This window comes from Mauremys reevesii, linkage group 22 (genome assembly GCF_016161935.1).
Source record: "Mauremys reevesii isolate NIE-2019 linkage group 22, ASM1616193v1, whole genome shotgun sequence".
Lineage (NCBI taxonomy): Eukaryota > Metazoa > Chordata > Testudines > Geoemydidae > Mauremys > Mauremys reevesii.
This window is the reverse complement of record NC_052644.1, coordinates 23,719,858-23,745,250: the sequence shown is the minus strand read 5'-3', so window position 1 is coordinate 23,745,250 and position 25,393 is coordinate 23,719,858. Positions and strand designations below refer to the sequence as shown.

At 61.6% G+C, this 25,393-nt stretch overlaps 2 protein-coding genes across 15 annotated transcripts in view; both read left to right on the top strand.

Annotated features, from left to right (window-relative positions):
• Positions 1-5,496, top strand: part of WNK3 (WNK lysine deficient protein kinase 3) — a 61,541-nt gene extending 56,045 nt beyond the window's left edge. For 13 of the 14 annotated variants that reach the window (XM_039510338.1, XM_039510337.1, XM_039510333.1 and 10 more), the window contains 2 exons: positions 579-781; positions 1,346-5,496. In XM_039510338.1, coding sequence (XP_039366272.1) covers positions 579-781; positions 1,346-1,675 — 533 coding nt within the window. In that variant the 3' untranslated portion in view covers positions 1,676-5,496. The remainder of the gene's footprint in view (positions 1-578; positions 782-1,345) is intronic. The other variant, XR_005590583.1, reaches the window with a different exon arrangement.
• Positions 5,497-6,799: 1,303 nt separating this feature from the next.
• FAM120C (family with sequence similarity 120C) lies at positions 6,800-22,165 on the top strand. The gene is made up of 16 exons (XM_039510349.1): positions 6,800-7,986; positions 9,989-10,235; positions 11,639-11,721; positions 12,251-12,379; positions 13,278-13,380; positions 14,365-14,450; positions 14,971-15,260; positions 15,442-15,712; positions 16,425-16,596; positions 16,991-17,240; positions 17,795-17,909; positions 19,204-19,413; positions 19,887-20,088; positions 21,113-21,251; positions 21,625-21,682; positions 21,910-22,165. The coding sequence occupies exons 1-16, from the start codon at positions 7,009-7,011 to the stop codon at positions 22,147-22,149; spliced, it is 3,573 nt and encodes a 1,190-aa protein (XP_039366283.1). The 5' UTR covers positions 6,800-7,008; the 3' UTR covers positions 22,150-22,165.
• Positions 22,166-25,393: the final 3,228 nt, after the last annotated feature.

Here is a 25,393-nt window from a genome sequence, read left to right as displayed (position 1 = left end):
ACGGACCGAGCGGTGCCGACGGGGACGGATGGACGGACAGGGGGGCGCAGGTGGGGACGGACTGACGGACAGAGCGCGGCCGCCGGGGACGGACAGACAGCGCGGTGCCGCCGGGGACGGCCGGCCCGAGCGGTGCAGCGAGACAGATGGACGGACAGGGGCGCAGGTGGGGACGGACGGACAGAGCGGTGCCGACGGGGACGGACAGACAGAGCGGTGCCGACGGGGACGGACGGACGGGTGGATACCAGCTCACCCCCCCCCCCCCCGCCTCGCCTCACTTTCCCACCCTGTAGGACGGGGCTGGCCCCCGTCTCCAGGAGCGTGAGGGCCACGCACTCAGCCAGCGTCTAGTCGGCTAATTCCCCCTGGGAAGGGGGCCCGTGGGCTCGCTGTGGGGTCGCTGCCGTGGCCAGCAGGGGAACCGTGTGCGCCCCGCCCCCGCCCCCCTAACCCCCCCCACCCCTCTCCCCGACAGAGCAGCTGTGCGCCGGCGGCGGCGCTGCCCCCTGCCAGCAGGGGGAGCCGTGTGCGCCCCGCCCCCGCCCCCTAACCCCCCCCGCCCCTCTCCCCGACAGAGCAGCTGTGCGTCGGCGGCGGCGCTGCCCCCTGCCAGCAGGCCCCGGCCAGCAAGAAGGGGATGTTCACCGACGACCTGCACAAGCTGGTGGACGACTGGACTAAGGAGGCGGTCGGGAACTCCCTCCTGAAACCCAGCCTGAACCAGCTCAAACAGAGCCAGCACCGGCTGGACGGGGACAGCTGGAGCAAAGCCTGCGAGGTGGGGGGGCTGGGGGCCAGGACGCCTGGGTTCCCTCCCGGTTCTGGGAAGTGGGGTCTAGTGCTTGGAGTTTGTGGGAGGCGGGGCTGGGAGCCCGAACTCCTGGGTTCTCTCCCCAGCTCTGGGAGGGGAATGGGGGCTGGTGGTTAGAGCAGGGGGGAGCTGGGAGCCAGGACTCCTGGGTTCTCTCCCCAGCTCTGGGAGGGGAGTGGGGGCTAGTGGTTAGAGCAGGGGGGGCTGGGAGCCCGAACTCCTGGGTTCTCTCCCCAGCTCTGGGAGGGGAGTGGGGGCTAGTGGTTAGAGCAGGGGGGGCTGGGAGCCCGAACTCCTGGGTTCTCTCCCCAGCTCTGGGAGGGGAGTGGGGGCTGGTGGTTAGAGCAGGGGGGGCTGGGAGTCAGAGCTCCTGGGTTTTGTTCCTGGTTCAGGGAGGGGAGTGAGGCCTAGTGCTTAGAGGGGGGCAGCTGGGTGCCCGGACTCCTGGGTTCCCTCCCTGGCGCTGCGAGGGGGGCGGGGGTGGAATTTGCTGACCCACCTGACTGCTCTCTCTCCCCCTCCCCCTCGTAGAACACGTCAGCGTCCGTCGGCTACAGCTCCACCTGGATCTCCTCCCTCTCCCAGATCCGCGGGACTGTGCCGGCCTCCTTGCCCCCCGGACTGGCCCTGCCGGCTTTCCCCAGCGTCCTGCCGCCCTACGGAATGCCCCACGTCTGCCAGTACAATGCCATGGCAGGGGCGGCCTACCCAATGCAGTGGGTGGGCGTTTCGGGGATGGCTCAGCAGTCAGTGGTCGTCCCCTCCCCGCCCGTCGGACCCTTCCAGCCAGGGGGCAGCATGCTGGGATTCCCGGCCTCCCCAGTCCCTAACCCAGCTACCATCCCGCCTGGTCCCAAATGAAGCCGGAGCAGGGAGCTGGAGGCAGAGCTCCCCCGTCGTGGCCTGCAAACCGTGTGGAGACGCCCAGTCTGCCAGCGGAGGCGATTTGCTCGGGCGCCGTTCCTATCCTCCCGGAATACTTGATTTGATTTGAATTTTTTAACCAGCTTTGGAGAGCTCGGCTCCTGCGTCTCATGCCCCCGAGATGTGATGGCTTCAAAAAGAAACCTGCATTTCCCCCTCTGGCGGAGAAGCTTCCTGCCTGCGTCTTTTCAGTGGCAGACGGGATGGTGGGGAGCAGTTTCTGATTTGGTTCTTAAGTTAGTTGATGGAAAAAGTGCTCCTAGAACTCACGGCGGTTTGAGCCGCGGCCGGGAAGTTTTGATCAGTGCAGCTCGCTTCTGCCGAGTTCTGAAGAGCTTCCGAGCCTGAGCCAGGAGGGTTGGGGAGCGAGAAAGGGTTTCCTTGATCTCATTGATACTGTCGCTGGGTCAGGAATTCAGGGCAGCTCTGTGCAAAGCAGCCGCGATTTCCTCGTTCCTCACACGCACACTGATTTGGGCAGCTGAGAGATGCTTGCGGAGTTGTGTGTTTCCTGTTGAAACGAGTTCTGGTTTGGTGATTTTTGCAGTGTGGGGGGAGTTGCTGGGAGGGGGCTATTTTAAATCCCTTCCGATCTCAGTCACCCATGTGGGACACAGATTTGGAGGTGCAAAATTAGATACGGGAACAGGGCAGTGCGCACCTCGGTGCTGTAGGGAATTTGGGAGCAAACGCAGTGAATTGGGTCCTACCCAACCCCTGTGCTTTCGCAGCCGCCCTCGTTTGGAAAAGCCTGCCCTTCGGAAGCACCGGCTTCCAATGTTTTTCTGTCTAAGGCACATTTGAAAATACTGCCTCAAGTCCCATTTTCGAAGGGGACTTTTCCAGATTTTCAAAGGTTGAAACAGTTCAGCGGCTTAACTCATTGATTTCAATCAAATTTAGCTGCCTAACTTGCTTTGTGACTGTGCCGGTAGCCGGCTGTTTGCATCTCTACACTCCTAAATACCTTTGAAAATCAGCTCCTACGTCTCTTTTGAAAATGGCACTTCTGAAAATTTCATCCTGCGTCATCCTGGCTTTGCTCTAATAGCTCATATCTGACCCCTTTTGGGCTCTGAAACCTTAAGCCCAGCAACCTGAACAACATCGGGGTCCCGCACACACTCGACTTCACCTCATGATTTGGAGAACGTTTGAAACCGCTCACCTTCAGTGGGTCTGTTTCCTTTTACTGTTCTTTCCCTTTGCAGCCTGCCTCCGAGGCCTGGGATTGTAGACTAGCATGTCCCGATTGCAGCCCTGCCGTGGCTAGGCTAGGAGGGAGCTTTCACAGTAAGAGACTAGTTGAGGCTAATGTGCAGTGCAGCACATCCTGTTTCTCCCAGCTTGGCTTCAATTCCTTGTTGTCTTTGCGAGGATTTTAGCACGTGGGGTTGGGTTAGGTTTGTGGTAGGAACAGGGACTTGCCAAAATGCATCCCAGCTCCCCTCGGCGTTGCTGCCTCGTGGCCTTTCTGCGTCCTGAGTTTCAAACAGACATTTCTTTGCCAGGTGGCTTTCGAGTCCGTTGGATCTTCCAAGGCTGGGCCCTTTGTCAGATAGGAACTTTTCAGGTGTGCCAAATGCTTCTGCTCCACCCTGAAACCCCGCCTTAGAGCAGCATTAGAAGCGGTGCAAACGCAGCCCCATTCGATGCCGCCCCCCACCCCGTCTGCCTGCAGCCACTTGCATTGCCTTAGCTCTGCTGTCTCCTAGGATTTGGGTCAGCGTTTTCCTGGGAGGGGCCGAGGGTGACTTGACACCCAGTTTTTATAGCGAACACGTGCAGCAAACACACCCACACGCAGAAAGCGAGTGGCGTTGGTGAAGACCCGAGAACAGCGTTTCTCATCTCACTGGGTTTTTAAGACGTTTCAGTTGTTTCTAGGCTGGTTGTGTTCACGCCGTTAAAAACAAGGCTCAAACAGTGCAGGCACTTGGACTACGAAGTCTGGTTTCGTTTTCCCCTTGGAGGAGAAGGGGAGGTGCTTGGCCTTAGTTTTCTTCCTTTCCCCAAAGCACAGATCTGCGAAACAGCCATTGGGTTTCCGTTGGGAGGGGAAATCAAGGGCTTCTCTGCTCTTTAAGGCTGCAGCAGGAGGGATTTTCCGTAGACCCGGCCTAAGACTCTGAATTAGCTCTGGGAAATCCGAGCTAATGGGAAAACCAGACAGAAATCCGAGCGCTATGCAGGTGGAGTGAAAGCACAGCTTAGCGTGCGCCTGTTCCCTGGGAGGAAGAGGAGAACCGTGTCTCCAGGAGGGGTGGGGCTGGGCTCGTATCTGTAACTGACACAGCTAGAGTGGTATAAAATCAGGTGTGGAGGATGCTTTGGGCTTTGACCCTGCTAATTTCTGAGTGCTCTGGCCCTGATCCAGCAAAGCACAGGTTGGAGTGTGTGAGTGATCAGGGATAGGGACAGTTAATTGGGAGGACAAACCCTTAGTGACAGTGGGAATCTAGCTTTGACTCGGGAAGGTTTTAAACAGCAGCAGGGGAGGGTGTCCCAGATCAGGCCCGACAGCAGAAATGCCTGCAGTTAGAGCGGGAAAACGCCTGTGTCTGTATGGCCCAGTCCCTTGTGTCTGTGTCCTTGGAAGATGCAGTCCCGCCAGACGTATCCTCCCTGTCATGAAGTGTCTGAGCAGCACGCTAGGCGTAGACGCTGTGACTCTGATACCAAACCGCGCCCCCACCCCCCAAAAGAGTCGGTGGCAGCGCTCGGTCTGTATTTAACGGTTCCTGTCTTCGTTTGCTGTAACGGAACGAGGAGCTCTCCGGGTCTCTCATTTTTAGTTTCTATCCAGCATGAAGGATTTGAAGGTGATAAACAAATGTGAAATTTTTTTTTTAAAGACACTTTTTTTTATTTTTCTGCTGTGACTCTTTCAGGTGGAAGTGTACCGGGGTCGTCCTCCGCTGTAACGAATGTATCATTTTAATACAGGCTGGTTTGGGAGACAGTCTGCTGAACCTGGCGCTTTTTACGTTTGCTCTTGGGTTTATCTACCTCATTATTTTTTTTAGTGCCGTTTGAATCCAGCCTCCAATTTCCCGCTGTTGCTTTATTTCCACCCCTTGTGTTATGGATTCAAAGTGACAGTTGATCTTCCGTTTTCTAAGTTAATTATTTGTGTATTCGCTCTATTGAGTGGCTAATCCCCCCCTTGAATTTAGCTGGATGAACGAAACTATGATTTAGACCAGTCGTCTCCAACCTTTTCATCTGGCGGGTGCCAGACGAAGGACTGTGGTGGCGGTGGAGCACCCGCCGAAATGCCGCCGAATTTCTGCAGCGTTTTGGCGGCATTTTGGCGGATGCTCCACTGACGGCCAGGACGTGGGTGCATTTAGATGCCCCCGCGGGCGCCGCGTTGGGGACCCCTGATTTAGACAGTGCACAGTTGACCTGGGATCTTTGGTGAAGCATGTGAAAGCTGGAGCGCCGATCTGCCTTTCAGTAGCAACAATTCTGAAAGCTTGTTTTGTCGACAGAAGCATCCCTCATGAATTATTTGTGTCCCCAATTAAGCCATCACAATAAGCCAAGCCGCTGGCATTGTTCCGCGGGGCGTGATTCTTAACGTCCCTTTAAGGTGTTTTATTTAAAAGTCGTTAAAATGATGCATTCTGGGCTGTTTCGTTTCTGAAACCCAGCAGTCAGTCTGTCCTTCATTTTACACGTTCCTATTCTGTAAAGGTGAAATGTTTGGTGAAAACTATGTTAACCTGAAATACATTTGGATTTTCGTTTTTTAATATTTTGTTTATTTTTAGTGGTTATAAATCTCCAATTCATCCCAGCAGCAAGCGGGAGTGTGTGGGCTGGGGGAGCGGGAGGGAGGGGACATGGGGAAAACATTCTCCACTTCCTGCGCACACCCTCTCCCCTGACCAACGTGGACAGACCTGAGGGTTCTAGTGTGAGCTTGAGCACACGGGAAAATAATCCACTCAGCTCAAGGACCTCAGCTGGGCCGGGCACTTCTCGCTTATAACGCGGACACAGCTCGTTGTGAAGCACCGGGGGGCAGCCCCATCCCTCCAGCTTCGCTACGGGGCCAAGCGTTGAGCTGGTGCAGAGCAGCCTCGCCCTGTCGCTGCAAACTGCGCTGCTGTGAGCCCAGCCTGGGCACCCAAATCGAGAACCCCCTCGCCCTGTCCCCAGAGAGGATTCTGGGTAATGTCAATGGGGCCTCTCGCCCTGTCCCCAGAGAGGATTCTGGGTAATGTCAATGGGGCCCCCTGGCCCCAGAGAGGATTCTGGGTAATGTCAATGGGGCCCCCTCCCCCTGGCCCCAGAGAGGATTCTGGGTAATGCTGATGGGGGACACCCCCCCTCGTTCCCAGAGAGGATTCTGGGTAACGTCAATAAGCCCCCTCGCCCTGTTCCCAGAGAGGATTCTGGGTAATATAATCCCTTTCCCGTAGCACTGTGGGTAAAGAGGCTACTGTGAAATGTAGGCGGCGGGTAGGGAGGCTAGTGGACTACAACTCCCATCATGCTCAATGGCTAGAAAGCAGGGTCGGCAAAGGTCGCTGAGGCCAGCAATGGCCGTTGGGACTACACCTCCCATGAGGCTTTGCGACGGACAAGATGGCGATCTGGGAGCCGCACTACATGTCCCATGCGGCCTTGCGACGGACAAGATGGCGTTCTGAGAGCCGCACTACAACTCCCATGATCGCTTGGGAGAGACGCGGCATCCGGCCAGATGGCGACCTTAGGGCGCACGGTAGCTTGGGAGCCGGGCACTACTACAACTCCCATGAGGCCATACACCGCCTTGCTCGATGCACCGGACACCATGGCGGAGAAGGGGTGGAAGGGGCCTCGCTCGGGCTGCCGGGAGTCGTAGTCCGAGCCCTCCCGCGCCCTCAGTGCTAACGGGGCTGCCCTAACGGAAAGGACTACAACTCCCATGAACCCGCGCGAAAGCGACCCGGACAACATGGCGGGAGGGCGCCGCGCTTCCCGCAGGGCCTGCCGGGACTTTTAGTCCCGACCCCTCCCGCCCGTCTATGGGTTCTAACGGGCGCACCCCGAGGGAGCAAACTACAACTCCCGACGTGCCCCGCGGCCGGGCGGGGGGAGGGGCTGCCAGGGAGGCGGAGAAGGAGAAGAAAGCTACAACATGGCGGCCACGGCCGCCCCAAAGCGCTGGGCGCTGTGAGGGGGGGCGGGGAGGAGCCCAGGAGCCAGCCCCCGGCTAGGGGAGGGGGGAGTGTCCCGTCCCCCCTCGCCCTGACCCCGAAGTGGGGCCCACCGCGATGGGGGTCCAGGGCTTCCAGGAGTTCGTGGAGAAGCGCTGCCCGGGCGCCGTGGTGCCCGTCGACCTGCTCAAGCTGGCCCGGGCGGCGGGGGTCCGCGGGGGGCCCCCCTACTGCGGCCTGGCCGGCTACCTCCAGCCGCTGCCCGGGCCCTACCCCCCGCCTCTCGCGGCCCACTCCCAGCATGCTCCGGGGCTGGCGGCCCACTCCCAGCATGCTCCGGGGCTGGCGTCAGTAGCTCATTCCCAGCATGCTTCGGGGCTGGCGGCCCATTCCCAGCATGCTCCGGGGCTGGCGACGGTGGCGGCCCACTCCCAGCATGCTCTGGGGCTGGCGGCCCACTCCCAGCATGCTCCAGGGCTGGCGTCAGTAACTCACTCCCAGCATGCTCCAGGGTTGGCGACAGTAACTCACTCCCAGCATGCTCCGGGGCTGGTGACGGTGGCGGCTCACTCCCAGCATGCTCCGGGGCTGGCGACGGTGGCGGCCCACTCCCAGCATGCTCCAGGGCTGGCGGCCCACTCCCAGCATGCTCCGGGGCTGGCGTCAGTAACTCATTCCCAGCATGCTCCGGGGCTGGCGACGGTGGCTCACTCCCAGCATGCTCCGGGGCTGGTGACGGCCTGCCCGGCCCGGCTGCTGGTGGACGCGGACTCGGCCCTGCAGCGGCTCTATGGCGGCTACCAGACGGACTGGGTGTGCGGCGGCCAGTGGAACGCCATGGTGGGCTACCTGGCGGCCCTGTCCCAGGCCTGCCTCTACCAGGGCGGGCTGGAGCTGGCGGTCATCTTCAACGGCGGGCTGGGCAAGGAGCGGCTGCCCGAGTGGGGCCGCAAGGCCCAGGCCGAGCGGCAGACGGCCCAGCTCATCGCCGGCCACGTGGGCAACAAGGGCACCCCGCCCCCCCGCGCCTGGTTCCTGCCCCCCGCCTGCCTGGGGCACTGCGTCCGCCTGGCCATGATCCGCTTCCGGGTCAAGGTAGGAGAGGGCGGCTGCGAGCCTGCCTCCCATGTCCGTTCACCCCATGCCCCCGCCTGGCGCCCTGTGACTGTGCCTACCTGAGTCTGCCCCCGCCCTTCCACCTATGGCTCCTACCACCTGCATGAGCCCCGCTTCCTGCGGTCTGAGCCGTGACCCTAACCCCTTCTGCCTCCTTCCCCTGCACTTCATCGTTCTCTTTCGTCTCCTCTCCCAACCGGCTGGGCTGCCTGGCTCTGTGATTGTTCCCCAGAGGTGGCTGCATCCCAGCACCGGGTGAGCCCTGCCTATGTGGCGTTGTGTGTGGCTGTTCCCCAGCTGCCCCGCCCCAGAGGTGGCTGCATCTCAGCGCTGAGAGACTCATATTCATTGTGTCTGTTGGATTTCTCTCTCCATCATCAACAGTGGTTCTCTTTTGCCCTTTAATGTGGGCTCCTGGTATCCAAGTGCTGGATAGGAAGGGTACTTATGGAGCTAGCTGCATCGTCCGCCCTTGAGCCGTAGGTGCCAGGGGAACGCTCTGTGTCAAACAAAGTGGAGAAATAGGACAGGGGGGTCATGGGGGAGAAGCAGCTGAATGGGAGCTCCCGGTGCGATGCCGGGGCCGGAAGGGCTAAGGCCATCCTGGGGTGCATAAACCGGGGAATCTCGAGTGGGAGCAGAGGGGTGATTTCACCCTGGATTCGGCCCTGGTGCGTCCGCTGCTGGGATCCCGCGTCCAGTTCTGGTGTCTGGAATTGCAGGAGGCTGTTGATCAGTTGAAGAGGGGCCGGAGAAGAGCCAGGAGAACGATTTAAAGGGTTAGAAAACTGGCCTGCGAGAGACGCCAGGAGCGTGATCTATTGAGCTCCACAAAGGGAAGGTGAAGGGGTGATGTGATCCCAACCTCTAAACGGCTCCAGAGGGACCAAACGTTTACTAACGGGCTCGCCAGTCTCGCAGTGGAAGCTTGAACACAAGCTAGTGGCTGGAAATTGAAGCTAAACAAATCCAGCGTGGAAATCAGGTGTCGATTTTGAACAGGGAGGGGCCCATTTCCCGAGGGACGTGTGGATTCTCCATTGAACTCAAGGACGTCCCGTGGCCTGTGTTGAAACGTGCGTAGGTTGGAGGGCGTCTCTGGGAGACGGGAGACGGCCAGCGCCCCGGAGCAGCGCCCGCATGTTGGCAGTGTGGGGCTGGGCGACCCAGCTTTAATGAAAGGGGAGAAGGAGCAGCCAGCAGGAGGGTTGTGGAATCGTGCCAGGGTCACGATCAAAGGGAGGTGGGATTGAGGGGGTCAATCAAGTGACGGCGACTCTTCGAGGACAGGCAGCCGGAGCAGTTCTGGGTGGAGTGGCTTGTCCCATGCCCGAGTATAGCTCTGCCTCCAGATAAGGGCCGTGATCCACTCCCATGCTTCAGGGCTTCGCCAGCTGAGGTCAGGAAGGAAGGTTCCATCTCTCCCCAATGTAGAACTGTTGTTTCTCTGCCCTCCTTGGCAGCATCAGGGACCAGCTGTAGCTAGAGGCATCGTGGGCCGGCAAGCCAGAGCCCTCCGTCTAGCCCCCTGGTCGCCCAATGTGGGGTTGGCCTGATTAGCTCTGCCTCTGCTCTTTATGATGGCTGGTACTGAGTCCTCGGGCAGAACCACGGGTTGCGCTGACGAGGAGACAGAAACCCAGCAAAGAGCTGCTGGCTTCCTCCACTTGTTTCTCCGAGCCCAGAGATGGCACCTGCCAATTGCACCCCCCAGTGCACTGTGATGTTCTCTCCTTCCTTCCTCTGTGGGGGGCTGTCCCCCACTCTTCCCCCCCCATACAGGGCTCCCCCGTTCCCTCTCTACAGCGGGGGGCCTTGTGTGTGCCCCATTCCCTCCTCCCTCTATACCAGGGCGCTCCATTTCTCCCTCCTCTATACCTGGACCCCCCATACCCTCCTCTGTGGTGGGGGGCTTTGTGCGGGGCCCATTCCTTCCCTTGTCTCACTACTGTCGAGTGTGACCGTCTTCTCCCGCCCGCAGGTCTTCCAGAGCCTGGAGGACCATCACCTGGAGGTGGTGTCCTTCTTCCGGGAGCGCGGCTTCCACGGGCTGCTGGCCCACGACTCGGAGTTCGCCCTGGCCAGCCTGCCCTGCTACTTCAGCGCCCATGCCCTGAAGCTGAGCTGGAACGGCAAGAGCCTCACCACCAATCAGTTCCTCATGCACCAGGTGGCCAAGCAGCTGGGACTGAAGGTCTCCAGCTTCCCCGTCTTCGCCGCCCTGCTGGGTAGGAGCAGCCGGGGCACACAGAGTGGGGGGGGAATGGGGCAGCAGGGACACCCCCTGGGCTCAGCCCCTCTAGCCGGGGGGATGGACACGCAGGTCCCTCTGGGAGGGGGAGTCCGTGCCTGGGATCGAGGGGTCTGTGGCACTGGCTAAGCCGCGCTCTGGGGAGTCTGGGAAGAAGCCCTGGTCCTCCCGGCTTGGGGAGCCGCCCCCCACCCCACTGCCGAGGAGAGACGGCTCGAGCGACAGGTGGCGTGACAGACAGGCAGCTGCGGCGGTGGTCGCTCTAGCTGGGTCTCTGTGGCTGTGGGGGAGGTGCTCTGGGGTTGGGGAGCACACAAGGGGCTGGGGGACCGCTCTGGGCAGGGTCTCTGTGCTCTTTGGGGGACGTCTGGTGGGGTGGGGGTTTGGGGACCTCTCTAGGCAGCATCTCTGTGGTGAAGTACCACATGGAGGAGTGTTGGGGATCACTCTAGGGAGAAACTCTATGGTCAAGGAGCCCTGTACAGGGGACTGGAGACCACCCTCTAGGCAAGCACTCTATGGTCAGGGAGCACATGGGGGGAATTGGGAACTACTCTCTAGGCAGGGCCTTTGCTGACCAGTCTAGCCAGGAATTCTATGGTTGAAACACATTGGGGAGGAGGGGTTAGTCTCTGGTCAGGTAGGAAATGGGGGGGGGGGGGGTTTGAGGACCACTCTAGGCAGGGTCTCTATGGTCAGGGAGGACATGGGCTGAGGACCACTCTAGGCAGGGTCTCTATGGTCAGGGAGGACATAGGCTGGGGACCACTCTAGGCAGGGTCTCTATGGTCAGGGAGGACATGGGCTGAGGACCACTCTAGGCAGGGTCTCTATGGTCAGGGAGGACATAGGCTGGGGACCACTCTAGGCAGGGTCTCTATGGTCAGGGAGGACATGGGCTGAGGATCACTCTAGGAAGCATCTCTATGGTCAGGGAGGACATGAGGGGCTGAGGACCACTCTAGGCAGGGTCTCTATGGTCAGGGAGGACATGAGGGGCTGAGGACCACTCTAGGCAGGGTCTCTATGGTCAGGGAGGACACGAGGGGCTGAGGACCACTCTAGGCAGGGTCTCTGTGGTCAGGGAATGGACTGTGGTGGGGGTTGGATTTGCATGAAGAAAGGGGATCACTCGAAGGGGATCCTGAGAGAAAGGAGGGGTGCATTTATGCAAATGACAGTGCCTAGTAATCAAATATTCAAATCAGGGCTGCCTCATTTGCATAAAAGCTCCTGTTTTCTGGCCCTCTGGCCTGAATCCTCCTCCAATGAGAAGACTCTGTGACCGCCCCCCCTCTTTCCTCTTTGGGGGTGGGGTGGGGGCACCGAATCCCTTTGGGGCACAGTAACCAGGAACCACATTATTCCCGCCTCCCCCAGGTAACCACATCCTCCCGGACGAGGACCTGGCTGCTTTCCACTGGAGCCTGCTGGGGCCAGACCACCCGCTGGCATCGCTCAAGGTAGCCTCCCGTCCCCTGGCACTGCCCCACAGCAGCCTGGTAGGGCTGGGACGGGATTGGCCTTGTGGACAGGCATTGTGGGTCGGAGCAGAGGGGACTGAGAGCCAGGATTCCTGGCCCTAGGAAGGGAGTGGGGTCTAGTGGTTAGAGTAGGGAAGACTAGGAGCCACTCTAGGAAAGACTCAATGGTCAGGGAGCACACGGGGGGCCGGGGACTCCCTGGGCAGGTCTCCATGGTCGGGGAGCACACGGGGGGCCGGGGACTCCCTGGGCAGGTCTCCATGGTCGGGGAGCACACGGAGGGCCGGGGACTCCCTGGGCAGGTTTCTATGGTCGGGGAGCACACGGGGGGCCGGGGACTCCCTGGGCAGGTCTCTATGGTCGGGGAGCACACGGGGGGCCAGGGACTCCCTGGGCAGGTCTCTATGGTCGGGGAGCACACGGGGGGTGATGGAAGGTGGGGCTTCCAGCATGGCTGCCCGTGGGGTGCCAGATGCTGAGCACTGTCCATGTCTCCCCCCGTGCCCAGGTCCGAGCCCACCAGCTGGTGCTGCCCCCCTGCGACGTGGTGATCAAGGCCGTCTCGGAGTACGTCAGCGCCATCAAAGACCCCTGCAACCTAGATGCTGTGGGGAGAGACGTCTTCAAACACTCTCAGGTGAGCGGGGAGAGGCCTGATTGCTGACTGGAGCTGCTGATCCGGTCCCCTGGCCTGCCATGAGACCCCCTCTGGCCGAGATTGGGGGTCCTGGTGCGCCGTGAGACGTCTCTGACTGAGATCGGGGTCCCCCTCTGGCTGAGATGGGGCGGGGCAGTGCTCTGAGAGATCCCTCTGGCTGCGATCAGAGGCCCCTGGTGCGCTGTGTGCCATGAGAGCCCCTGTGGCCGAGATTGGGGGTCCTGGTGCGCCGTGAGACCCCTCCAGCCGAGATCAGGGACCCCAGCACTCCGAGAGACCCCTCTGGCTGAGATCGGGGGGCCCCCAATGCTCCAAGAGACCCCCCTGACAGAGATCGGGGGCCCCTGGCTCGCCGTGAGACGTCTCTGACTGAGATTGGAGGCCCCCTCTGGCCGAGATGAGGGGGCTCCCAGTGCTCTGAGAGACCCTTCTGACTGAGAGCAGGGGCCCCTGGTGCGCTGTGGGACCCCTCTGACTGAGAGCAGGGGCCCTGGCGAACCATGAGACTCCTCTGACTTAAATTGGGGGCCCCAGGCGCGCCGCGTGCCGTGAACCCCCCTCCGATGAGATTAGGGGCCCCTGGCGCGCCGCGTGTCGTGAGCCCCCCTCCGATGAGATTAGGGGGCCCCTGGCGCGCCGCGTGCCGCGAGCCCCCCTCCGATGAGATTAGGGGGCCCCAGGCGCGCTGGCTTCTGCCCCATCTCTTTGGGGGTCCGACTCCCAAGCCCCGTTGGGCTGACACTGCAATCCTGTGTCGCGCTGTAGCATCAGACAGGGCACAGCAGCTCCTGCTTTGAGGGTGGGTTTGATTGCTGGGGTGGGGCCCCTCTTAGCCCCCGGATCCCCAGCCAGTCTCCTGTCCGCTTTGCTCCCCCAGTCCAGGACGGAGGATAAGATCGAGCGCTTCAAGAAAGCCGTGAACTATTATTCGGTGGCTGCCAAGATGCCCCCGGCTCCTGTGGGCCCGTCCTCCTTTGTATGTGAGTATCTGACGGGCTGCTCCCCCCCAGCGCCCCCTGCTGGAGTACCCAGGAGCTCCCCCAACAGCCAGCCCCCCTCTCCTCCCCCACAGCGCCCCCTGCTGGGAGAGGCTGGGGCTGGAGTACCCAGGAGCTCCCCCAACAGCCAGCCCTCCTCTCCCCCCCACAGCGCCCCCTGCTGGGAGAGGCCGGGGCTGGAGTACCCAGGAGCTCCCACTCAGCCAGCCCCCCTCTCCCCCCCACAGTGCCCCCTGCTGGGAGAGGCTGGGGCTGGAGTACCCAGGAGCTCCCCCCACAGCCAGCCCCTCTCTTCCCCCCCCCACAGCACCCCCTGCTGGGAGAGGCCGGGGCTGGAGTACCCAGGAGCTCCCACTCAGCCAGCCCCCCTCTCCCCCCCACAGCGCCGCCTGCTGGGAGAGGGGGGGGGTGGAGTACCCAGGCGCTCCCACTCAGCCAGCCCCCCTCTCCCCCCCACAGCGCCTCCTGCTGGGAGAGGTCAGGGCTGGAGTACCCAGGAGCTCCCCCAACAGCCAGCCCCCCTCTCCTCCCCCACAGCGCCCCCTGCTCGGAGAGGTCGGGCTGGAGTACCCAGGAGCTCCCACACAGCCAGCCCCCCTCTCCCCCCCACAGCGCCCCCTGCTGGGAGAGGTTGGGCTGGAGTACCCAGGAGCTCCCACACAGCCAGCCCCCCTCTCCCCCCCACAGCGCCCCCTGCTGGGAGAGGCCGGGGCTGGAGTACCCAGGAGCTCCCCCCACAGCCAGCCCCCCTCTCCCCCCCACAGCGCCCCCTGCTGGGAGAGGCCGGGCCTGGAGTACAGAGGAGCTCCCCCCACAGCCAGTGCCCCTCCCCCACGCAGCACCCCTGTCCTAACCACCAGCCCCACTCCTCCCAGAGCCGGGGAAGAACCCAGGAGTCCTGGCCGCCCCCTGCTAACCATTAGGCCCCACTCCCTCCGCATGCCGAGCCTCCGCTCTGTGTCTCAGTGCCAGGCTATGGATCCAACCACTTTGGAGGAGCAGCCCCTGCGCAACGCAGCCCGGTGGGATCCCTCCCCACGGGGAAGCCGATGGTACGTTCCAGTCTGGGTGGGGAATGCGATTGGGGTCTCTGGAGTCAGTGGGTTGGAGTCGGGGTGCAGCAGCCTGACAGCCCGGACTCCTGGGTTCTCTCCCCGGCTCTGGGAGGGGAGTGGGGACTGGTGGTTAGAGGAGGGCTGGGGAGAGACTCTCCGGGTTCCAGGGAGAGGGGGTCCAGTGGTTAGAGCAGAGGGGGCTGGGAGCCCGGACTCCTGGGTTCTCTCCCCGGCTCTGGGAGGGGAGTGGGGTCCAGTGGTTAGAGCAGAGGGGGCTGGGAGCCCGGACTCCTGGGTTCTCTCCCCGGCTCTGGGAGGGGAGGGGGGGCTGGTGGTTAGAGCAGAGGGGGCTGGGAGCCCGGACTCCTGGGTTCTCTCCCCAGCTCTGGGAGGGGAGAGAGGTCTAGTGATTAGAGCGGGGGGCTGGGAGCCCGGACTCCTGGGTTCTTCTGGCTGTCAGGGGAGTGAGATCTGCTGCTCTTTGCTCACTTCTCTCTCTCTCTGCCTCTCTCCCCAGTTCCCACCCGACCTGGGGCCAAAGGTGCAGTACCAGCCGCCAGCCCCGCCCCCCTCCTTCCCCCCGGGCCCCAGCGCCAGCCTCCTCTTCTCCCCCCACCTGCTCGGAGACGTGCCCCCCTTTCACGAGGAGCCCGGCCTGAAGGGCGGCGACTTCAGCAGCTGGGCCAGCGCCTACAACGCCAAGTGCCCCCCCCACCAGCGGTGCCCCAAGCCCTCCCCTTCCTCCGGGCCGGCCTCCTCCCCTTCCTCCTCCTCCGACGGGGAAGAGCACAACGGGGGCAGTGCCAAGTGAGTGGGGGATGGTGGTTAGAGCGGTGGGGGGGGGGCAGGACTCCTGGGTTCTCTCCCGGGCTCTGGGAGGGGAATGGGGCTGGTGGTTAGAGCAGGGAGGCTGGGAGCCCGGACTCCTGGGTTCTCTCCCTGGCTCTGGAAGGGGCGAGTCATCACCTCCCCCATGTCTCCTCCCCAGCCATGTCTCCGAGGTGCTGCAGCCGAAGTCTGGCTGGGTGCGGCCCGGTGCCGAGAAGCTGAGCCAGGGCTGGGGGGGCTCCGGTGACACCGACGGGCCCCTGGCTGGGCCCGAGCCCTCCATCCCCTCGCTGCTTTCCATGGCCACCCGCAACCACATGGACATAACCACCCCCCCGCTGCCCCCCGTCGCCCCCGAGGTCCTGCGGGTGGCTGAGCACCGGCACCGACGCGGCCTCATGTACCCCTCCATCTACCATGTTCTTACCAAGGTGAGCCTGGCTCCAGTCCTGGCTCTGGGAGGGGAGTGGGGGCTGGTGGTTAGAGCTGGGGGGTTGGGAGCCAGGACTCCTGGGTTCTCTCCTTGGCTCTGGGAGGGGAGTGGGGCTGGTGGTTAGAGCAGAGGGGGCTGGGAGCCAGGACTCCTGGGTTCTCACCTGGCTCTGGGAGGGGAGTGGGGGCTGGTGCTTAGAGCAGGGGGGGCTGGGAGCCAGGACTCCTGGGTTCTCCCCGAGCTCTGGGAGGGGAGTGGGGGCTCGTGGTTAGAGCCGGGGGGGTTGGGAGCCAGGACTCCTGGGTTCTCCCCCAGCTCTTGGGAGGGGAATGGGGGCTGGTGGTTAGAGCTGGGGGGTTGGGAGCCAGGACTCCTGGGTTCTCTCCTTGGCTCTGGGAGGGGAGTGGGGGCTGGTGGTTAGAGCCGGGGGGGTTGGGAGCCAGGACTCCTGGGTTCTCTCCCGGGCTCTGGGAGGGGAGTGGGGGCTGGTGGTTAGAGCCGGGGGGGTTGGGAGCCAGGACTCCTGGGTTCTCTCCCTGGCTCTGGGAAGGGAGTGGGTCTGGTGGGTTAGAGTGGGGGGTGCTGGGAGTCAGGACTCCTGGGTTCTCTCCCCGGCTCTGGGAGGGGAGGGGTGTCTGGTGGGTTAGAGCCGGGGTGGGGGCAGCCAGGACTCCTGGGTTCTCAGTCCCTCTCCTAACGTTCCGGCACAGGGCGAGATCAAGCTCCCCGTGTGCATCGAGGACGAGTGTAACACTGAGTTGCCTCCAGCTGCCGTCCTCTTCCGCGGTGCCCGGCAGCATATCTACGGGGTGCTGTTCGGCGTGGCTGAGAACCAGCGCCGGGTGGAGCGCCTGGCCATCCGCCGCCGCATCCCCACGGAAGGTACGGACCCCCGTGGCCGAGAGCTGGAGCCTCCGGACACCTGGGTTCTGTCCCTGGCTCTGGGAGGGGAGTGGGGTCTGGTGGTCGTGCAGGGGGCTGGGAGCCAGGACTCCTGGGTTCTCTCCCCGGCTCTGGGAGGGGAGAGGGGGCTGGTGGGTTAGAGCAGGGGGGGCGGGAGCCAGGACTCCTGGGTTCTCTAGCTGGCTCTGGGAGGGGAGGAGGGTTTGGTGGTCGGGGGCAGGTGGGGTTTGGGAGCCAGGACTCCTGGGTTCTCTCGCTGGCTCTGGGAGGGGAGTGGGACCTGTGGTCGGGGGTGGGGGGGTGGCTGGAGCCAGGACTCCTGGGTTCTCCCCAGCCAGGAGAAGCTGACCCCTTGCCCTCTCCTTGCCCCCAGTGCCGCCGGTGATCATCAAGGAGTGGGCGGCCTACAAGGGGAAGTCCCCGCAGACGCCGGAGCTGGTCTCGGCCCTGGCCTTCCGCGAGTGGACCTGCCCCAACCTGCGGAAGCTGTGGCTGGGGAAGGCGGTGGAGGACAAGAACCGGCGTATGAGGGCCTTCCTGGCCTGCCTGCGGGCCGACACGCCCGGCATGCTGAACCCGGCCAGCGTGCCCACGCACCTGCTGCTGCTGTGCTGCGTGCTGCGGTGAGCGGGGGCGACCAGCGACAGAACCAGGCCCCCGCTCTCACCACTAGACCCCACTCCCCTCCCAGAGCCAGGAGAGAACCCAGGAGTCCGGGCTCCCAGCCCCCCTGCTCTAACCCACCAGCCCCCATTCCCCTCCCAGAGCCGGGAGAGATCCCAGGAGTCCTGGCTCCCAGCCCCCCCTGCTCTAACCACCAGCCCCCCCTCCCCTCCCCGAGCCAGGAGAGAACCCAGGAGTCCGGGCTCCCAGCCCCCCTACTCTCACCACCAGCCCCCACTCCCCTCCCAGAGCCGGGAGAGAACCCAGGAGTCCTGGCTCCCAGCCCCCCCTGCTCTAACCACCAGCCCCCCCTCCCAGAGCCGGGAGAGAACCCAGGAGTCCTGGCTCCCAGCCCCCCCTGCTCTAACCACCAGCCCCCACTCCCCTCCCAGAGCCGGGAGAGAACCCAGGAGTCCTGGCTCCCAGCCCCCCCTCCCCTCCCCGAGCCGGGGCGAGCTGCTCCATGTGGGAATGCCAGGCCTGGCCGGGTTCACACTCTCTGTTCTGTTTCCAGTTACATGATGCAGTGGCCCGGAGGGAGGATCCTTCATAGGCACGAGCTGGACGTGTTCCTGGCTCAGGCGGTTTCCTCTCAGCTCTATGAGCCGGATCACCTGCAGGAGCTGAAGGTAGGGGGCTGCCACCACGTTCCCCGGGGGACAAAGAGCCGTGTCCCCTCACTTCTCCAGCCTGGGGTGCCTCGCACCCTGCTTCGCTGTGAGAACAGCCACTCCTGGCCGGCCCCGCAGCCAGCCGCCTCGGCGTCACTGCCCGCTGAATGACACCAGTGCTCCGGCTGGCCGCTCAGCAGCTCCTCCCAGACCTTCCCCAGGGGGGCGTCTCGTCCTGCCCCGACTCTCCCGGACAATCCAGGCTCCTCAAGGGTAACTGGCCTGCCCAGGCCCCGTTCTCTGCGGTGGAGGTTCCCAAACACGCCGCCAGTCCCAGAAGTTCATTAACCCCAGGCAGAAAGATTTGAAGTGAGGACAGGTGATGAGGCGTGAAAGTCACGCTGGGTCCCAAAGAAAATAAAGAAAGAGAAGACGCAACGTACCTAACGTAACGAGCCAGGTGACCTTAAAAGCAAAAAGGTTTTTCCTCCCTCTAAGGAGCCCACTGGCTCGATCTTTCCCCCAGGAGCCCGGCCCGGTTCAGTGATGCTTCATTTGCCTTTCAAACAGGGCTGGTGCCGTGAGTAGAGATGAGGGGAGAATGCGATTTGGGCTCCTCTGTTCCCATTCGTACACCCCTCTCCCTCCCTTGAGGATTATCTCCAGCTGGGGCGCAGGAAACCCCGGCTGTGTCTTTGCCAATGTGTAAAGTTCTTGTTCGCACCCTTCTTTCCACCAAAGATTGACCGCCTACCCCGGGGAGAGTCTGCTTTAGTATGCGGTCACCTGGCCAGGCCTCGGTGTCGCCCTTGTCTCTGAGGAACTGGTTTGTGCCTGCATGTCACAGCGATGTTAGACCGTGGAATCTCATAACTTCCCATACAGCTGCTACACACATTTTACCGGGACAATAATGTTCAGCAATTAGGAGTTTTCAAATGATACCGCACAAGGCACATTTTGTACACAATTTATCCTAGTCTGTAAAAGCAGTGAACATGGGGTACAGTTGGTGACAGCACTGGAGCTGTTTGGGAGAAAGGTGAATGGGAGCAGGGTGCAGTGATTAGTATAGGGGGCCTGGCAGCCAGGACTGCTGGGTTCTCTCCCCAGCTCTCACTGGAGAACGTGCTGGAGTTATTCCTTTACTAGATTAAAAACTGCTGATCTGCTCTGTTCCCCAGCTGCCCGCATCTCGACGCCGGGTGAGCCTCCCCATGCAGTGTTATGTGTGGCTGTTTCCCAGCTGCCCTGCCCCAGAGGTGGCTGCACTCCTCCCCATGTTAAAGTGATGGGAATGGTTCCCTTGCAGATCGAGAAGCTGGATGCCCGGGGCGTGCAGCTGGCAGCCCTCTTCATGAGCGGAGTAGATACGGCTCTGTTTGCCAATGATGCCTGCGGGCAGCCGGTGCCCTGGGAACACTGCTGCCCCTGGATCTACTTTGATGGGAAACTCTTCCAGAGCAAGCTCATCAAAGCCACCCGTGACAGGGCCCCGCTCATCGACCTGTGTGATGGGCAGGTATGGGGCAGGACGCCTGGGTTCTCTCCCTGCCTCTGGGATGGCGGGTGGGGTCTAGTGGGTTAGAGCGGCAGGGCTGGGAGCCAGGACTCCTGGGTTCTCTCCCCAGCTCCGGGAGGGGAGTGAGGGCTAGTGGTTTAGAGCGGGGGAGGGCTGGGAGCCAGGACGCCTGGGTTCTATCCCTGTCCCTGGGGGGAGAGTGGGGGCTGGTGGTTAGAGCAGGGGGGGCTGGGAGCCAGGACGCCTGGGTTCTCTCCCCGGCTCCAGGAGGGGAGTGAGGGCTAGTGGGTTAGAGCAGGGGGGGCTGGGAGCCAGGACGCTTGGGTTCTATCCCTGTCCCTGCGGGGGGAGGGGGTTTGAGAGGCTGCTCCTCTTGGTCTGGAAGTACCTGGATGTTCTGACATTGGGGCAGGCTGTGGGGGAGGGACAGGGATCTGGATTTAACTCCCCCCGCCCCCCACTTTCCTCCCCAGACAGAGCAGGCGGCCAAAGTGGAGAGGATGAGACAGAGCATCCTGGAGGGCGTGAACTTCAACCGCCAGGCCCCGCCCCCTCTGCTCCCGCCCCCTCCCTTCGTGCCTGCCATGGCCGCGCCCTTCTATTCGATGCCCCTCTACCCCCGCACCACGGGCTCTGTGCCGCCGCCAACGCCTGGGAGGAGCAGAGGGTTCACAGGTGAGAGATCGTTGTGTCTCTGCCCCTTTGTTCTGCGGCCCCGCTCACCACGGGCCATTGGTGGGAGCAGTGGGATCCCCAGATGGCTGGATTGTATGCCCTCTTGAAGGCAGGGGTAGGGGAGGCCTCTTTTCTCCCCCCTCCACTTGTAGATACGTGGAGTGTGGGGGGCTGGTGGGGTGCTCCAGAGCAGTGGGGCTAGGGGGCATTGGGGCAGATTTTCTCTGTCAGTGCTATTGGCTCAGGCTGTCTGCAGACTCAGGCAGGGATCGGTAACGCCCAGGGCAGTTCACACCTCTCCCAGGGAGCGGCTCAGGCTCTCTGCGGACTCAGGCAGGGATCGGTAACGCCCAGGGCAGTTCACACCTCTCCCAGTGACCGGCTCAGGCTCTCTGCGGACTCAGGCAGGGATCGGGAACGCCCAGGGCAGTTCACACCTCTCCCAGCGAGCGGCTCAGGCTCTCTGCGGACTCAGGCAGGGATCAGGAACGCCCAGGGCAGTTCACACCTCTCCTAACGAGCGGCTCAGGCTCTCTGCGGACTCAGGCAGGGATCGGTAACGCCCAGGGCAGTTCGCACCTCTCCCAGCGACCGGCTCAGGCTCTCTGCGGACTCACGCAGGGATCGGTAACACCCAGGGCAGTTCGCACCTCTCCCAGCGACCGGCTCAGGCTCTCTGCAGACTCAGACAGGGATTGGTAACGCCCAGGGCAGTTCGCACCTCTCCCAGCGACCGGCTCAGGCTCTCTGCAGACTCAGACAGGGATTGGTAACGCCCAGGGCAGTTCGCACCTCTCCCAGCGACCGGCTCAGGCTCTCTGCAGACTCAGGCAGGGATCGGGAACGCCCAGGGCAGTTCACACCTCTCCCAACGACCGGCTCAGGCTCTCTGCAGATTCAGGCAGACCCTGTTTCTGACCCAAAAGATGACGTTCTGCTACTGTCCCATATCTCCTGGGCCCTGTACGTCACCCTAGTGTCACCTGTCACTCATCTCCCCCTCCCCCTGTCTCCGCTTCCCTAGGTCTCCACCCAATTCCGCCTCAGGGGGGCAAGCTGGAGATCGCTGGCATGGTTGTTGGCCAGTGGGCGGGCAGTAAGCCCTCGCGGGGGCGGGGCTCCTTTGGGATGCAGGTGGTGTCTGTCGGGGGACCTGGGAAGGGGTAAGTACCGCAGCACTGCTGAGGGGTGGGCTGGAGAGAGGCTTTGCTGGCTGCCGGGGGACCAGCATTCTCCCCTTGGGTCATCTCTGCGCCACGCCAGCCAGCTGTGTGTGGCGTTATGTGCAGCTGTTCCCCAGCTGCCCCGCCCCAGAGACAGCTGCATCTCAGCACCCGGCAAGCCATCTCTGTTCTCATGAATTCTGCTTAATATTATTTGTAATCATTAGAACTATTAATGGCCACTGTTCATTATCTTTGTTAACGTCCCCCTGGCTATTAGGCCTATAACTTAATTACTCTTATTACGGAGGCGTCAGTGTTACAACCCTGCTGCTAGCTAATCAGTATTAATCTCCACCGTGCTCCACCCCAGACGCAGTCGAGACGGATCTGGAAAACTCCCCAAAGGAAACAAGAAGCTTAGCAAGCAGGTACGCGTTTCTGCCTTTCCCTCAGCCCCACTGGTCTGGACTCTCCCCCCCAACCAAGGAGAGACCCCAGCCTTTCTCCATGCCTCCCGCCCTCCTACATTTGGGTTGCTGTCCCTGTGCAGCGTTATGTGCTGCTGTTCCTGAGCTGCCTCGCCCTAGAGGTGGCTGCATCTCAGCCCCAGGGACAGTGGGATGGGATTCCAGCGGGTGTCTCCTGTTCTCCACAGGGCTCGTTGGAGGGAGCAGCCAAAGCAGCGGAGTTGCAGAGCGGGCAGCCCCCGTCGCAGGTGAACGGGGGCGAGGATTCGGGGGGCGGTCCCTGCCCCCCGGCCCCATCACAATGTGCCTTAGCCAGAGACACTGACCCCTGCAGTGACGAGGGCCAGTACTGCGGGCGGCTGGCCCAGGAGGTGGATCGCGGCCCCAACACCAAGCTGCCCCTCCCGGCTCTGCAGAAGGAAGAGTGACGAGGGGGGGACCTGATTTGGGGGAGGGTGGGGCTTTCTGGGGGGCGGGGCCAGGAGTGTGGAAGCCTCAGGGTACCATGAGGACAGGGGGGTTGGAAAGGCAGAGCCCCAGTGCATTGTGGGGTTTTGTCCCCTAATTAAAGGGATGGTGTCCTACAGTGCCCCAGTGCATTGTGGGGGATCGTCCCCTAATTAAAGGGATGGTCTCCTACAGTGCCCCAGTGCATTGTGGGGGATCGTCTCCTAATTAAAGGGATGGTCTCCTACAGCGCCCCAGTGCATTGTGGGGGAATCTAAAGCACCCCAGTGCATTGTTGGGGATCGTCCCCTAATTAAAGGGATGGTCTCCTGCAGCACCCCAGTGCATTGTGGGGGATTGTTCCCTCATTAAAGGGATAGTCTCCTACAGCGCCCCAGTACATTGTCGGGGATCATCCCCTAATTAAAGAGATGGTCTCCTACTGGGCCCCAGTGCAATATGGGGGATCATCCCCTAATTAAAGGGATGGTCTCCTACAGCGCCCCAGTGCATTGTGGGGGAATCTAAAGCACCCCAGTGCATTGTCGGGGATCGTCCCCTAATTAAAGGGATGGTCTCCTACAGTGCCCCAGTGCATTATGGGGGATCATCCCCTAATTAAAGGGATGGTCTCCCACAGCACCCCAGTGCATTGTGGGAGGATTTGTACCTGTTTCCCCACCCCCTCCTGGCCCTGACACCCCCTCCCCCCCCAATCATGCCAATCGGCTCCACAACATGGCGTATTTTATTATTTTTTTATTTTAATATTTGTGGGTGGGGAGTTGACGGTTTTCTATGGTTTTTAACATATTCTATATACCCCTCCCCTGGCTCTTGTAGCAGGGCGGGGGGGAAATGCTATTAAATAAAGGGGGAGCCGTTAAAAGGAAGCCAGCCAGGATGAATAAAAGCGAGTGGGGAGACGTCTGGAGGCTCAAGCCAGGCCGCTAAGGGGTCGTGGCGTCCCCTGCCCTGCAGTGCTGGGTGCCCCGGCACCCACAGCCAGCCGAGCAGGGGACCAGTCGTGCCCCTCGCTGCTCTGGGTGGAGCCCCAAAACGTCACGGAGGCGGATTTCCCCAATATTTGGCGGGTGCAGATGCCCCCAGCCCGTGTTCGTTTCGGGCGGCGCGGGGGCGAGTTCGGGGCAGATGGCTGAAATCTGCCCGTGCTTTGTACAGACAGAAGAGAGAGATTATATTTACAGAGACAGATTCTATATGGAAACTACGTATCTCGGGGGGAGGAATTACCGTGTCCCGAGCCGCAGCTCCAGAGCCATCCACGTCGGACCCAGGGGGGTAGGGGCAGTCGGGGGGCCCTCCGAAACCAGACAGGCCCCCCCCCCGCTTCCGCAGAGTCCCCCCTCCCGGCCGCGGTTCCCAGTGGGGCTGGCCAATGGAGGGTGGAGGAGGGGTTCAGGTTGGTGGCCCGTGGGGGGGGGTGGGCAGGGATTTTCAGGCTGGGGGGCTGTTAGGGTTTCTGTCCCATGGGAGGGGAATGCAGGGATTTGGAGGCTGACTGATCGGGGATGTATTTGGCGCGGGGGGGGACCCCTTCAAGTCCCATTAAAATCTGTACCGTAGAGGGTGGAAAATTTGAAGGTTTTGTGGACTATCCTAATCCCCTCCCGACAGGCAGGGGGGCTGGTGGTGAATTTCCATCCTGCCCCCCGAAAGTGTGTAAAAACTGGGCAGTGCGGCTCCTCTCCTGACCAATCCACGCCCCTGTCGGCACGGGAAGGCTTGAATTCCCCCAGATCCAGACAGAGACGTGGGGATTTGGGGAACAGGGAGGGAGCAGGAAACAGCCCAAATCTCGACAAACTTTATATATTATTTTTCCCCCGCCTTGGGGGTGGGGGGATGGGAGGAACCTGACTGATCCGCCAGCAAAGACTCCGGACTCTGATACTTGAGCTTTCGAACCGAGGCCAATTCCGAATCCAGCACTCGGAAGACGCCTGCCCACCCGAGGCAGCTTGTCGACAGGCGTCACCCTGTAGGTTTTTATTACTTGAGCCGTGTTTCAAAGTCAGGCTTCAGGTCAGGTGTCTCTGAATGTCTGCAGACAATCGGCCACGTCTGCGAATGGCGAAGGAGTTAATCTGAAGTGTTTGGGGTTGGGAATCTTTAGGGACAGACGCCTGGAGTTGCAATCACTTTTATTGCTGGAATAATGCCCCCTTTTCAGGGGGTGGGGGGGCGGGAGATGATTTTAAGGGCCCTCGGCATTTTACAGAGCTCATCCCAATTCAGTGCAGCCATTTTTTCTCCTCTGAAATCCAGAAAACTAAACCCGAAATCACAGCCTCCCGAACTCCCTCCGCTAAACTCTCAGGGGGAAGTTCTGAAACGCATCCACCAGTCATTGGTGCTTCGGAAGATTTGTAGTTTTTGCCGTCCCAGAGATTTTAAACACGGAGACGCTCTGGGGTGTGGAGAAGAGCTGTGGAAATGAGTTGAGAGGCGTGAGCGGCCCGCTGCGTTCAGAAGGAGATCGAGAGGGGACTGGATTCTGCTGGAGAATCTTTGTCAGTCACGGTACTGCAGGGCTCTCTAGTCTGGTGGAGACAGGCTAACGGCAAAGCAAGTGGCAGGAGGCTGAAGCCCGACCAATACAAATTGAAAACAAGGGACCAATCACCGTCAGGTGATTAACAGCTGGGACGAACTCCCAATTGAGGTGGCCCGTTCTCCAGCTCTTGGGGTCTTCCCATCCAGGTGAGACTGTTTATGCCCCTCACCAGGTGACATAAAGACACCGAGATAAGCATCCTGCCTGGCAGCGGTGTAGCGGCCTTGACTAGATCGGCGGAGAGTCACCTTTTAGATTTACACTGGAAATAAAACTAGCGCAAATCTCAACCTCAGATGGGGGATGTGAACTGATCTGAGTTGGGGTCGCTGGCTCGGTTGGCTTTGCAGAAGCCCCTTTCTCGGCACCATTCGGCGGAATCGCAGATTCCCCGCGCTGGAAATCGCTCGTCCCTTTTGGAAAACCGTGGCCAGTTTCCTTACCCCTTTCACGTCTGCTTCGGGGGCTCCGTTCCCACCCACGCTGCCTTTCCTGATGTCGCGAGGTGCCCCGCAGACCTGACCGGAGGGAAGAAGATCCCTTTCTTTCACCGTTGGTGTTCAAGAAGCCTTGATTGCCCCACCCAGGAAGGGACTGTTCGGCTTAGCTCCTTGAAGAACAGCTGAGGAGATGATTCGGGAATCCTG